Source organism: Anoplophora glabripennis, unplaced genomic scaffold (genome assembly GCF_000390285.2).
Source record: "Anoplophora glabripennis isolate ALB-LARVAE unplaced genomic scaffold, Agla_2.0 scaffold418, whole genome shotgun sequence".
NCBI lineage: Eukaryota > Metazoa > Arthropoda > Insecta > Coleoptera > Cerambycidae > Anoplophora > Anoplophora glabripennis.
The window spans coordinates 248,685-264,349 of NW_019416647.1; the positions used below are offsets into that span (position 1 = coordinate 248,685).

Sequence of the window (15,665 nt, forward strand, 5' to 3'; positions counted from 1 at the left end):
AGAGGGGGTAGTTTTATTAATTATGTATGTGCAGGACATGTACATATAAAATATGTACGCTGGAGCGGGGTGTTACATAAACCCCAAATTCGAATTCTACTTTCCCAAAAACATATAAGTATATATTTTTCATCATTTTTTATCGGCTTTTTTACGATTTGACCTTCAAATGAGTTTGACTCTGATGTGATAGGAGTCAACGAAACTCGGATTCGGATTCAGCAACCCCAAAAACCTATGGATGTATTTTTTTGGATTTTTCATTGGCTTTTTTACAGTTTGACCTTCAAATGACCTTGAACCTGATGTGATGGAGGTCAATGGACCTCGGATTCGGAATCAGCGATTCCAAAAACCCCGGGATACCCTAGTCAAGTCTGGTGATCTAATTTAGGTCAAAAACCGGCCTTAGAGACCCCCACCTTTGTTTAAAGTTTCATGTGATTTTTTTTTTTCAATTTAAAACGTAACGTTTTAAACCATCAGTTGCTTATTTTCATGCCTTCTATCATTATTTTCAAGGAACGCACTTATTTCAGAAACACCCTTGTATATTCACACATATTTTAAAATCTTACCCATCTTGTCCCTCTGGCGTTGTACAGATTCTCGAATTTTCAGAATCTTCAATGGTATCTACCTTATCATTGTTATTTTCACTATATTTGTTGCTATGACTTGAATCGATCGGTTCTTTTTCTTCAATGTTAATAGGCAAAGCTTCTCTTACCAATGGAGCTATAGTATCTGTTACATTCCTTCCTAATACATTTTTGCTGAGAGTGTACAGCGCGCTTGGCACATCAGGCGACAGTTTGTTATTTGTTTCTCCACCTCCTCTTGTCATATTAACTAAATACCTCCCGACGGTATTCAAAGCTCCTAAAGTCTCTGATATTTTATGTATAGTTTCTGGTTTAAAATGCCTCCCGGAATCAGTTCCATCGTTGTAGACATGTGGAAGGGTCTGTCTGTCGATGTTTCTAGGTTGCACAATTTTAAAAGAAGCGCGTGGGTCTTCTACGGAATCGAACCATGGATCGTAATACCTTCGTGGAGAGTATTGATATGAGAAAGGAAATAGAAAACACAGCATACATATCCTCCCTGAAAAAGAAAACAGTATTTGATGGTTATAGATTTAGTACCAAGACTTGCTTGACTAATTGATTACTTAGTTAATTTTTAACGCATCTATTAATAATAATACATTCATTAAAATATTTATACAGTCGACTAATTTCACTTTAAGAACAAAATGCACCGTCGTCGTATAGAGAATGTGTTGCTCATTTTCTACCAAAGAGGTTCACATTAAATACCAAAGTATTTTGAATGTAAACATTCTGTGGACATTTATAATACAGTGTGTTTCAAGTGGTAGTTTTCGAGATACATTTCCTTGGCCGAGAAATTTCTGGATCATAAAAAAATGTATATAAAAAGAGTCAGTTTCGAGAGAGCAAACGCGCTAATCAGAAATCTCAAAGCGAAGGAAACTAGTGACAGAGTCACAAAAAAGTGGGTTAGACCGTAAACTATTTAATGTTGGCTCGCTGAAGTCAGAATTCCCGGATAAGTTGTGTTCTGACTCTAACATCAAGACACTCCTTTAAAAGACTATTTTCGAGATTCCAAACTGACTTGAATTCAAAAAATATTTGAATCAGATCAGTGTAACCTATAGTATTTTTACCCGCTCAATTCGAATGTAAACGCAGTTCGTGTTTTCACCCTAACATCAAGAAACTCCTGTAGAAAGCGGTTTTCGAGATTTTAAACCGACTTCAGGAGTCAGTGATTGGAAAAACATTGGAATCCTCGCACACCCCGGTTACGGGGATACTGGGTTATGGGGTTAGAGAAACCTGCCAACACAAAATCGTGTAGTTTTGGACCACTGATGTATCAGATCCATGTTCCTACAGAGTTTCATGGTTCTACACTATCGCACATCTCGAGTTATGGGATTATGGGGTTGCGGAGTTATTTGGTTATGATACAATAGATGAATTCAAATGTTTTTCCAATCATTGACTACTCAGGTCACTTTGAAACTTCTTTCTAGAGGAGTGTCTTGGCGTTAGGGTCAAAGCAGGAATTGATCTCGGAAATTTTTACTCTAAATTCGTATTCAAAGTACTATAAGATACACTGGTCTGGTCTACATCCCGACCCACTTTTTTGTGGCTTGGTAAGTTTGGAATTGTTTCGGAATTTGAGTTTATTTTCACCGAAGGTGTATTTTAAATCTGGGAGTTAAGTTTCTGTCAACGTTTACAACGAGATTTTTTGTAGAAAAAATAATGGATGCAACTCGTGTGAAAAACAAACTTTTTTGTTCATGCGAAAAAAAATTAGGTACTTTACCTACTTGTTGCATAAATAACTTATTTTTTTTGCTTCTCTTTTGAAGTGAAATTTGATGTCTCATAGTTATTACATTGCGCCATCGAAGTTTTCATTTCTGATATTGACGATGACGATGATATTTACGTAACATTTATGTGTCCCAAATTCGATACTATACAGCCAGAGAAATTAAATAAATATAACTCAATTATTTATATTTATTTTACCGTTCATTTTAAAAATTCAAAAATTTCAGCAGATTAAAAGAATTGTCTGAGACATCTGAAAATCTAAACGATTTTTGGGAAATCCTGAAACAACATTAGGTACACATTCAATTTGGTACATATTATTATTTGCGCTTTCACCTTTGTTAGATGGATACAAGAAACCAACTGGAATTTAAAACAATATTTCATCAATGGAATTCCCAATATCCTGTACGCGTTACATAACGTAAATTTGAAGAGTTAGTTAATACATAAAGTAAGATTTTTTCAAAATCAGAACACTTCTTAGAAATATACATTATGCAATGCATCAGGAAATTCCGATGATACTAAATATAAGAAATGTTTGATTACTGTCTGCCAAAAAATGTTTTCAATGTTTTCACGAAAGTAACTAACAAACAAATTAAATCAGATAAAAAGATATTCTTTTTGTCTGATTTATGAAAATGGGAAAAATAATTTCAATGACGTCATAACCTTTAGGACGTTAAATTTATCATGATAAATTTTAACAAATAACTCATACAATCATGCCATAAAAATCCGCGCTTACAATTTTCTATTCCACTCTTTCCGCTTTATTTACAGCAGCACATTTTCAAAGATGTTTGACGCGTTGAATCCGAATCCAACCTCTCGGAATGGCTCCATCATGTCAAGTTTTCGATGTGTTCTAACGTAAATTATCAAAAACACGCTTTTTCTCCATATTTGAAGTTATGTTACCTACACCACGAAATTATTTTTCTCCTCGTTATAGCATCTGAAAGTATAACTCTTTTTCTTTTGATGCTGTTATCTGAAGACGGGGTAAAATCCGAAACAATTAAGTATATTAAGCAATTTTTGAATGAAAAATAGTTTTATAAACTAAGTGGTTTTTTGCCCAGTATTCCAGGAAATAAATAATTTTCAAGAATAAAGAGATTTTGTAGAAGAGTAGTTTTGTGCAGAAAAATTATTTCGTCACGCAACGTAACCTCAAATATAGTGATTAACCGTGTTTTTCTACTTTTAGGTTAAGATATCTTTAAAACCTAATGTGATGGAACAATTCTGACATCGGATTAGAATTCAATGCGTTCAAAAACCTCGGGAATTTCAAAAATGTAATAAAATTTCCAGGATTGTATAAAAATATGAAATTGATGATGGTCCAGGAGAGACGAAACGTTATACATAAAAATTTTTCTTTTTTCAATATCACCTCAAACAAGGCTGAACCAAAACAAAAAACGGATTTCCAAAATTTCGATGTTTTTCAAATATTTCGAAACGTAAACTAATCATGCGTACACATAAATTCGTTATAATTTGTTTTTTTTAATTAATATTTTCAAATATATTTATATTGAAATATGGCAATATTTCTTTCAATTTCCATGTTTAAATTATACAAACGTTCATTTGGTAATGTTATTTATCTGTAAAACGTCTTTTAATTAATGGTATATATTTGCGTACCTAAAATATTGTAACTGTGTGTAAAATAGCTTGCTTGAAAGAAAAATTATTCACTACAATTGTATAAATAACATTTTATTATATTTCTACGTTATTTTTAAACTTCGAATGTCTATTACGTTTTTTTTTTTTGGTACTTTGTTCGGTTTTGATTAAGTTTTTATAGGTTTTATCAAAAACTTAATTTGTATACATCCATTCGATTTTCTCTTTAATCATATACTATAATGCATAGACAAAAATGAAAAAACTAGCACTTGATTTCTACCTAATTAACTTTTAATTCAAATAATTGTGCCCAACAAACACTTAACTTCTTGGAGGCTTGTGTAATTCAATTGACTGTCCTGAAGCGTACGTCACACGAAAAGGGAATTCCTAGAAAGAAATGTTGTAAGAGGTTTCTTTTAGCCGAAGTCGGTGAAAGTGAAAACATCCGTAAATCAACTACTTTGGTTCTACCTTGACATCTTGACATTGTAATACAGTCGATGCATGAAAGGAACGTTAAATTAAAGCCGTCTGTTTTTACTTAACTATGATTTGTAACAAGGCACGTTGAAAAAAATCGATAATTTATTCGTTATGTTGTGATTGTCAAAAGTTGTTTAAAGTGATAGAAGAATATATCTGCAAAAATAAATATGTCGAGAAAATGTAACATATATAACATAATTTCAATAAATCTAAATCTTGTCTCTTGGAGACCAGTTCAGTAAACGTCATTCTTTAAACGTTGCTTTATAAGTATTTTAATTAATATAACTACCATCACTTGCCCTCTAGTAGCAGCTTCATATCATATTTAACAAAGTTACTGTCAAGGCCTAATTCAAATACAGTTTCTAAACACAATAAATTTCCATATGACTTCTAAAACGGATTGGAAAGTGAATGATATAATAACATACGACCCTCCGAGGTCGATGACCTGTCCTAAAGTGTGTCCCAACAAATGTAATGTCAAAAAACAAACCAAGTTCAGATATTATTGCGAATCAATACCAGGTACTTAAGCTTAATTATTGCTACATCAATATATTTTTTATTTATTAGATTTAAGATGTACAGTGGCGGATATACAATGTGTCAAATTATGTCGACCTCGTTATTATTTTTGGCGATACACAATCGGTTACCAAGCAATATCAACTAAATAAAAAACAATTAAATATCGCGTGTACTAGTTTTGTATATTCTTATCAAACTCGAACCTATAACAAAATATTTTAATTAAATTTGCTTCTAAATAATATATTATATACATATATGTAATAACATAAAAATATTAGATTATATGCTGAAGTTCATTGTTTGAAAATTTGAAATCAAGTAGGTAGCTAGAAGTGATAGTTTTTTATTTTTACCTCATACATACACAAGTCAAAATTTCCTTCAAAACGATTTACCGCTTATTTAATAAATAGCACTTGAAGAAACTATTATCAAGATATGATCATCATTCAAAGAAAAAATACCACCTAAAGAACGTACTAACAGTAAAAATAAACTCAAGAACAATTCCTGTGATACAGGACACAGAGAAACTCCAAAAATACAGATCAAAACTGATATTTAGTAAATTTATTAGCAAAGATAACAATGATTGATGACGTTATTCGATTTATAATACCATTGACGTCACTCATCATTTTGGGCAGGCGAATTTGACACCCTGCAAACCGAAGAATTTTAACGAAAGCGAAGCATTTCTCTTATTAATTTCAATACTATCAACTGTAAAAGTTTTTATGGCTATTTTTGAAACACCTCATATCATGCTTGGTAATTTCCGTTATAAAACCGAAGGAATAATTAGGAAAAATTTACCTTAATTTAAATAACTCGTATGCAGTGATTGTATCTCTTCTACATATTTAAATGGGTACACTAACGTCATCATCAACAACAAATATTATCTTAGAAAGTGGCAAGCTGGATTTGGTGAAAGAATAAAATTTCTTGTGGAACATATAGATATATCAAAGAGAAAACATTTTTTATGTAATGACTGGCAAGGTCCATTATTCACAAATATTGTTGCTTATCAGCCCGTAATTAATTCACAAATAAGGTGTGTTGTTGTTAACAAGCATTGAGCTTTTAAGTTTATTTGGTAACATTAATTAAATTTTAAATAAGTAGGTAATCTACTACTGAGGTTATCACAAGAAATATTTAGTGAGATATTTAATGTAATGTATTTCATTGTAACTTTTAATTTTCAGAAACTTTAAATAAAATGCTAATTTTGTTCATTAACATTCCTGGCATAAGGATTTTGTAAGTACAGTTTGTTATCAATAAGAAGTGCACCAAATTTAAATAAAATGTATGAAAGGAAATTTATGGCAAAATATTATTTAAAGAAACTGAAACTACCTCAATATTATTATTGTATCATTATAATTACGAGTAAAATATCTTTTTAATTTTTTTGTTTATAATTTCCGGACATATAATTAAAATGAAGTTATATTTAATAATTTTTACAAATACATTTTGAAAAATAAAGAAAAACATTTTTTTACTTATTTAAATTCTAAATTCGAGACCATAAGTATAATTATTTACACCATATTTTTTTTATAAATATAGACACCCACAACAATTTAGAAACGCATTAGTGCGTAAAATATTTCATTTTACGTACCAGTGCCTAAAATGAAATATAATAGTGACATCTAAAATAACAGTTGTCAGCAACTGCTATCACTATAACAAAAATAGTTTACCTGACGCATTACTGTCTAAAATATTTACTTTACGCGCTAGTGCAAAATAGTTAAACAAACATTTAAAATTAAATTAAAATTCATTTTCCAACATTTCACGAACTATCATTTAATGTGAAACTATAGTAACTATTTACGAATCATACTTTTACATACATAATAAATTATTAATATCTAGAAATTACTGTTAACCTAAAATGTAATGACATTGTCCACATTTGATGTGATACGAATCAGTAGGTGTAAAATATTTCTTACAATTCTATAAATATTAGATATTTCAGTTCGTGTAAATTCCAAATTCGATTGATGCAGAAGTCTTCCATGAATGTAATATAATGTAATATTAAGTATACAACGAAAGACAAACTAATATTTTGCCCTCTTTTTAATTAGGCCATGACCAATGGCTTCGATTTTGAAAAATATAACTGATCAATAAATCGAAAACGTTATTATTAAAAAAATTAGTACGACACTGAAAAAATTCGAAGGAAAAGTACTTTTTACAAAAACGTTTTCATATATTACAGTTTTTGTGATATTTTAAAAGTATTTCGAAATATCTCATTAATATTTTATAGTACACTTATTATATTCAAATCTTATTGTTCAAATCCTATGTCACATAAAGGTTAGTTTCAAGAGGTGACTGCCACGATTTCATCTTCAATTTTATATTATGAACCTATTAAAAATAAATAAATATATAAATAAATATTGATCTCTAGATTATTAAAGAAAAAAACAGTTCTTTTGTTTAATTTATTTTAATCAATCTTTATCATATTTGATAAATTTAAGTTTGCGTTTGTAGCGTAATAACAAATTTCTCGACATGGAATATCACACATTTCCAAAAATTTACATAAAACAAGATACTGTACAGAGCTTTCATAAATGATTACACGCCACGTGACCAGTAATTTTATTTCCGAAGTTGGCAATAAAATTTCGGTAAAATTAAAACAATAAGATCAAGATTACACTGAAACGCAACATTCTGTTGAACCGGCTATGATTGGTGCAATTTTTCACAATATTCTATTCAACCAATCAGCGATCGCATTATCTCGAATGTAGTTTATTCATTGCAGATGAATCATTAATATTGGTGTCGCCAAGATTTTGGGATTTTTCGTTACCAGTACCCGCCCTGCAATGTTGGTTGCCTAAGCTCGGCGGTCATGTGGCTTGTAAACCTTTATGAAGACTCTGTACGTATATCAATTTTAAAATATATTTTTTAAAAGCAAATTTACTTTTTCCAGTCATAACTAAACTAAAGTAATGTACTTGTTTTATGGGAATTGTTCAAAATGTGAGACATTTCAAAACATGTGCGACTAACGAAATTTGATGGACACGTCCTTATCTGCAAACTCGAATTTCTCGAAAACGGTTCAATTTATTAAAAATAAACAATATTACCTTTTTTTTTCTTTATAATATTGAGATCGATATTTTTTTTAAATATTTAGATTGGGATAAACAAAAAAGTTGGAAATGAAATAGTGATAGTCACTCCCTAAGAAACACGATGATAAATATATAAATGGTCTTAACTATCAATGATAAAGGTTAACATACGAATAAGATATCTTAAAATTCATTAATTTTCGTAAAAAAGTTTATAAAAAAGGTAGGTAGATACTTATTTTATTATATACTATCCGTCCTGAAAATTTGGGAAACAATTTCGGACCACCCTGTATAATTGGGCAAAACTGGTTTCTTTGAAATGTTAAATTTTCAAAAGATAAATAAAAAATATATACATAAGTATATTGAAAATTTGCAAATAAAAATAATTAAAAATGCATGCCCAAAAACACACATGTTTATTTTAAATTCATCTAAAATCGTCTATGACAGAAATATAATTATTTTTTAATCATTCAATTCATTAATTTTCAATTACATATCCATTACAAAGCTTCAATAAATACGTACTGAAATACTATTAAATTAATATAATCAATCTTTACAGTCTCGTCTACATAAAAATTACACTATTTCAAGATTATGTGATGCTTGTTAAAATTAACGTAAGTCAGGACCATAGCCGCCGACTATGGGGGACTGAAGGGCTCGAGCCTCCCCTGAAATATTTGCAAAATTAAGTAGCTGGGTTATGTAGCATATCAATTTAGCTGAACCTCCCTGACATTTTCAAAACCTATGCTTAGGAGTCAAATACCTTTACTTAAAGTATATAATATGTAATAGATTGAATTAAGTTATTTATATTAAAACTTTTTGTAATTATACGTTATATATTTAAATGAAATTTATTGTGAAAAAAACACTGGCTGTACAGAGAAATGACATCTAAAATGTACTTTTTGGCGGACATTTAAAAAGTGTTAATAATAAAGTTACCACAGTTTTCCAAAGTTTTCCAAAGCGGAAGTATGACGGACAACTTAAAAAAAAACTTGACAGGAAAAGTTTCTGAGTGAGATATTTTTGATTAGGTAAGAATACGTTTTTAAAAATCTTTTTTTTAATATTTATGTATATTTCTTTTAATTTTACTGAAGCAGAATATAAAAATTATTGAAAATATCAACGTTTGCAGAAAAGCATTGTACAGCTGCGAACAATAAAAAGGTTCCAACTTAAACTGTTCATGGTCCTCGATAAAGCAGGCTCTTTATTTCGTTTAAACCTCTTTAACGTTTTAGATCGGAAACTTTTTTGTTTACACATTTCTCTATGTTAATGTAATGGCCTATGAAAATAAACATTTTCTGAAAATTTTTTGAAAAGTATTTAATTTTATACTAATAATATTGTGTTAACGAGATTTGCAGTATTTTGTAAGATACTCCGTGGAATATAAATCATACCAGTCAATGTGATCCGCAAATACATCCTCAAGTGCATAATTCACACTAACACAACATTCACGGATTCAAGTCACCTAACTGAGACTCGACGTTGACCCAAATTTGCTCAGTGAAGACAAGTCAAAGAAAGTGACTGTAAGTGCTACTCCCTTCTTTCATTAAATTTCTCCCACTTGTTTCTTCGTATTGCTTTTTACTTTCATTGAGAGCCAGAAGAATTTCACTTATTGTTTATATGGTCTCGCTTAATAGTTAATTTGGATTAACGGTATATAGACTGCGTTGTTATGATAGGAGAATGTACGAGTACCTATATCAATATCTACAAAATTTACTTTCTGGAACCACAAATTCGAGTTTCAGTTTCAGTTTTTTCTATTTGCGGTACATAAAATATGCACTACCTACTTAGAAATTAATTGATTTCCATCATGTTTCGATGAAGGTTTCAAGCAAAAAAAATGTTATCTGCAATATTTGCAACGCGTACTTTTATTTTGCCAGATTTAAGAATATTTTCTTAAATAAACATTTGCTCTTGCAGTCTTCATTTTTTGAGGTACAGAGTGTTGAAGTTTTCAGAAATAATGTCATGTATTAGCCTCCATGTTAAAATTTATGAAAACATTGCATTTTTCGAACTCATTTACAGATAAAAAGGGTCTTTTAAAGTTTTGATATACGGGATACTCCGGATACTGCAACTTCCTCGGATAAGTCATATTGATTTATTCGGTTTTGTTTATTTTCCCAATTTCTCACGAAATCTAGTCTAACAGCCAAATTAGTTTTACAGTAAGAGTAAAAAAACTCTTTTGCTTTCTGTTTGACAATAAAAGAATTGCAGAAAGCTAAAATTACAAATTTTCCAATGCATGCCATATGCAGTTCTCTCTCATTAAAAAAGTGCATGCGCGGATACATATACAGAGTGTGCCATGTAACACTCCCGCTGCGATTATCTTCGAAATGAAAAAATTTATTTTAGTTCCGGAAATTGGGGTTGTTAGATCCTTCGAATACCTTGAAATTGTAGTTAGAATTGTTTGTTCAAATCTGTCTGTATAGATGGCGTGCGATACTAGAAAATTTGTTGTTCTCTGGAACGTGGAAATACAGTCCATCTGAAAGATCGTTAAATTTGGAATAATTTTTGTAATATAAAGTTTTTCTCTATATTTACATGTTTTCGAGATATGTCGACTTCAATATGCAATGTATGATATAACAGGAAAATCTATTATTTTATTTAAATCACACTGAGACAAAATATTCTTTTAAAATATTGTTATAATGGCTTTTAGCACATCACATACTAACTAGCAAACAATAAATTATAAAAAAGAACGGTCAACTACAGAAAAAAAATTGTACAATGGTAAATCTTATAAGGAGCAGAGACGAACCGTATTTTATCAAATGTTATTTAAAAATGCAGTCATTGGTGGCTCGTGTCATTTGTGACAAATGACATATGATACAGATTAGTTTTCCAGTAATTACAGTTTTATCAGTTTGCATCTTTCAATTTAGCTATACTAGTTATACGATCATTTGTTTTTTTATAATTTATTGTTTGTTAGTTAGTATGTGGTGTGAATAAAGTCATTATAACATTATTTTAAAAGAATATTTTGTCTCGGTGTGATTTACATAAAATAATAGATTTCCTGTTATATCATATATTGCATATTGAAGTCGACATATCTCGAAAACAGGTAAATAAAAACATTATATTACAAAAATTAGTCAAAATTTAATGATCTTTCAGATTGATTGCATTTCCACATTCCAGGGATCAAAAATTTTTTTAGTATCGCCACGCCAACTATACAGAAAGATTTGAACTAACAATTCTAACTACAATTTGAAGCTATTCGAGGGATCTAACAACCCCAATTTTCACTAAAATAAATTTCTTCATTTCGGAGATATTGACAGCGGGAGTGTTAAATGGCACACCCGTATTTATAAAATATTAAATAACCATTTTAAAATTTCTATATTCTATTTCTATCTAGTTTTCAGTATTTTGATAAATTAATTAAAGAGGACATTTAACCAAAATTCTCACCAAGGTAAGTTTTTCAAAATGTACCATTTTTAAGAATGCCAAACTCTAAGCGTTACGTAATCAAAAAAGTTGTTGCTTACATTTTCCCAAAAAATTATTACACATGTCCTGGATACAATTTAACACTGGCGTAATAAATGAATGGAAATGTGTAGTATTTAAAAGGATAATTAACAATCTTGACTAATTTCCTTTTCAATGCAGCAGAAACACCTGAAAAAAGTACTAGTTACTCGTAGAAAACATGCTGCACATAAATAATTAATTACAGAGACAATATTTCGGATATTTTACGTGGAATTTTTAAAATATTTTGTTATTTACCAGTAATTTTCAATATGTAAAATGTAATATGTAACCGAATAGATAGATGTCTGTTTCCTTTTGCATGTTCTAAGGAAAAATTTAAAGTATGTAAATCGACATTTTTATGATCTTCAAATATGGTACTAACCTTAGCGAAGCAGGCGATCAAATTTAATTTTTTAACAGTGGCGGCTCGTCAGGTGACGCAAGTACAATTATTTTTAATTTTATATAAATTTTATAATTTAGATATAATTCTATATTAAAAATGTATTGTGTTTGTTTGTTTAACAGCAGAAATAAATAGTTGCGCGGTGAACGCCTTCTAAAAAAAACATTGCCTTCGTTGAGCGCGAACATCAACCTCGTACATACCACACGTATAGTATACGCAAATGACGCAGATTGAAATCAGTCTGTATTCTGCTTCCCTTCGTAGAGTTGTTTACGGCGGTTGTCATGGCAACGAGGCGACCAACTCGGGATTAAACTACGTCGTGGGGGAACGAGTGACGCATAAATTGAAGCAACATCGCCCATCGCCTGCTTTTAACAGTTCATACGATACGCGTCGTCCAGTGCACGATTGTAACGGTTCTTAGTTAATATTTGTTTTGTATAATAATTGTAGAAATGTTTTCTATGTAGGATCCAGTATGTATTTTATTGGAAATGCTATTTTCCAGATGGAAAATTGAGGACAAAAAGGATTTTTTAAATTGCGAGAGACCTGTTTCCCTCGATGTGGGAAAAAGTGGAAGTCAAAAGACAACGTGTACGTTCGAAAATTTCGGAATGAATGGTATTCGGAATATAAGTCATTGTGTTGTGTGGAAGTGTTCATTTAAAAAACTTTTCTGTATGTCGTGTTTAATTGCGAGTGTAAAGTCGGCCGTGTGGAATAAGAAGGGATTTAACAATTTTGGGAACGTCACGCAAGGCTGTCGTAACCACAAAGTTTCGTTGGAACAGACATGTACGGTGCGCGTTAATGTTCGCAGAAGTCCGCAAGCCGAACTAATATAACGGGTTATCCATTTTCTCCTTGAGAAAGTAAAATTTAAAAAAACACTGAATATTTAAATTTTGATGGAACTTTTATTTCATAATAAAGTGTGGACTATGCCATTATGCGTGAAAAACAATATCATTCAAATGTTCTCCACGGAACCGTTTGCAGGACTCAATCTTTTTGAGGTAATTTTCGAAGACTTTTTCACACAATTCGGGCAATAATTCGGCCATAACTTGATATATCTCGTCCTTCAATTACTCCAAAGTTGTGGGATTGTTCGCATAACCACGGTCTTTCGCGTAGCCCCACAAAGAGAAATCCAAAGGCGTTAAATCGTAGGATTTTGGTGGCCAAGCCGATTCTCGAAATTACGCGTCCTGGGAATTTCTCACGCAATAGAGCTATAATTGGCCACGTTGTGTGTCACCGAAGATCCACCATTTTCGTAGCATAATTTAATAATTTTAAGGCGTTAACGCGTTGTTCGGTCGTAAAACGTTCCATATTGTGAAATGGCAAACCTTTAACTAAACAAATACCAGTCTGGATGAAATTTGACAAATATCAATTGGCAGGGCTTTACTATCCCAAGCTCGAAATGGATAACCTGTTATTTCTATTTTTTATAAAATCTAAATGAAAATCCTTCTCACGAACGTCAGTTTTTCGGTAATATTGCAAATGCAACTAAAAATTTCCAGATTCATTTAAAGCCGTTTGACCTTGAAAATTTGAAAATTTTCGCCAGCGCCAATGGCGCTTTTTTTGTTCTTTTTATTCAATCAATGAATATGCTTCACCTATTCTCAATGTCACGAGCCGCCACTGTTTTTTAATACATATTTTACAATCATATATGTATATTCTGTGTTTGTCCAAACATATACATACAGTTCAACTTATTTCATCTTGGCTGTGAAGGTCGGATACGTAATGGTAAAGTGTAGTAAGGGCCCACGTAGCTCATATCGTTATAAAAACTCATATAATTATATGTTGCACATTCTCGCAAAAGTAAAGAAGCCCATATCAAAAATTTCAAACAAGCAATGCAGAGAAATAATAAAATAATAAATAAATATATCTTTATGTAAATAATTGTTGCATTTAAAGTTAGCAGGAAATATAACAAGGATTTTAGCCATTATCGCTTTCTCTCCCGATAGTGCTTTATTTTCCATTACTCGATCTTCTAACTATATATGTAGTGCGCGCTCTCCCACGTTTGCGCATCTCATCGACCAGATGAAATTGGCTGACCGTAACCAGGATCAAGGACAACGTCCCAAAGGTCTTAAAGTCCCAGTGCGGCGAGAAAAATGAAAATTTCACCTATTTTCCAAAAATTCGTCGTCGCGTTCAAAACCGCTCCAAGTAGCCCCAAAACACTATCCAAGATAATCGACGTTGATGAGGACCGATGCCACCAACAGCTCCTTCTAGAAGATGCGTCCAAAAACCGCTCCATACAGCCCAAATTACTCTGATGCAGCAGCCTCCACCCCTAACAGTTCGATTTGACGGTCGCAATTGGGTTCGAATTTCGGAGACAAAAAATTCTCCGAATGCGACGAAATTAGGACCGAATACAAGATAACATCCTGTATAACATTTAATCTCGTCAACCCAAAAGAATATCGAACCCTACGAGAGAGATGCACGTAGAAACTGCTGTGGGTGCAATCGAACGTCTACCCTGGATATCCGTAGTTCAGTAATCAGTAACGGAATCCTGGCCAATGTCTGTAGACGCTCAAAATGGCTTAAGTCCTTGTATTTAAAGAGCAGTACATGCCGTTATTGTTTTATTTAACCAAAATTAACAATCAAATACACAAATATTTCGAGTTAGATTCTCTCTAAAAAATCATAAACTCGAATTAGATTATTTCTTACTCTTAAGAGCTCTTTAGCTCCGGTCATCAATCCTTCCGCCTAGGTCCGTCCTACCTACGGCGAAAACCCTAAACAAGGATAAAGTAGCTCCTAAAGCTGCCACTCACTAGCCCTCCTACGAGGCGCAGTACCAAAACTCATAAAGCTTGAATGTACTCCATGGAGACCTGAAATCAAACCCACACAAAAGACTATAGGGTAAGTCGAAACCCTAAAACTTGAATTTATACAGGGTCAGTTGAAACCCTATTTTAACTAACAAAGTAAGTGCAAATATTCTATGTCTTGGACAAATAATAATCATCCTCCTTAAGAGGCCAACAACCTCGTCCTCGTCCTCCATGGAGGAAGAACGACGCTCAGAGCCATTCAGCCCTGTCAGCTCTTCCGGGTATCGTATCGTCATGGAGGAAACGCACGCGCTAAATGGAAAGACCCTTATCTGTAAGCAGGCGACTAACTTCCTAGCAGCGTTGGTAAAGAAGGAGCCAAAACAGATCGTTCCACCCTTAGAGCATATGTTGGTAAAGAAGGAGCCAAAGCAGATCGTTCCATCCTTAGAGCATATACTACTGGAAGCAGTGTCTCAGTTGCCGAGCCGAGTTAGAGAGCGAAAGAGGTATAGGAGGGTATATAATCTCTCTCTCTAGCAGCACGCGATTGCATATTACTAGAGAGGGATAGCATATACACTCCTATACCCCTCTCTCTCTAAACCACCGCTACACTCTCGGCCAC

At 32.0% G+C, this 15,665-nt stretch overlaps 1 protein-coding gene across 1 annotated transcript in view; it reads right to left on the minus strand.

The window, feature by feature from the left end:
• The window catches only part of LOC108910088 (proclotting enzyme-like), a 32,984-nt gene extending 17,502 nt beyond the window's left edge, over window positions 1-15,482 (minus strand). The window contains exons 1-3 of the mRNA XM_018714595.1: window positions 15,389-15,482; window positions 679-1,107; window positions 579-624 (exon numbers count right to left, since the gene is read on the minus strand). Of these exons, the coding sequence (XP_018570111.1) occupies window positions 579-624; window positions 679-1,107; window positions 15,389-15,482 (569 nt within the window). The remainder of the gene's footprint in view (window positions 1-578; window positions 625-678; window positions 1,108-15,388) is intronic.
• Between the last annotated feature and the right edge of the window lie 183 nt (window positions 15,483-15,665).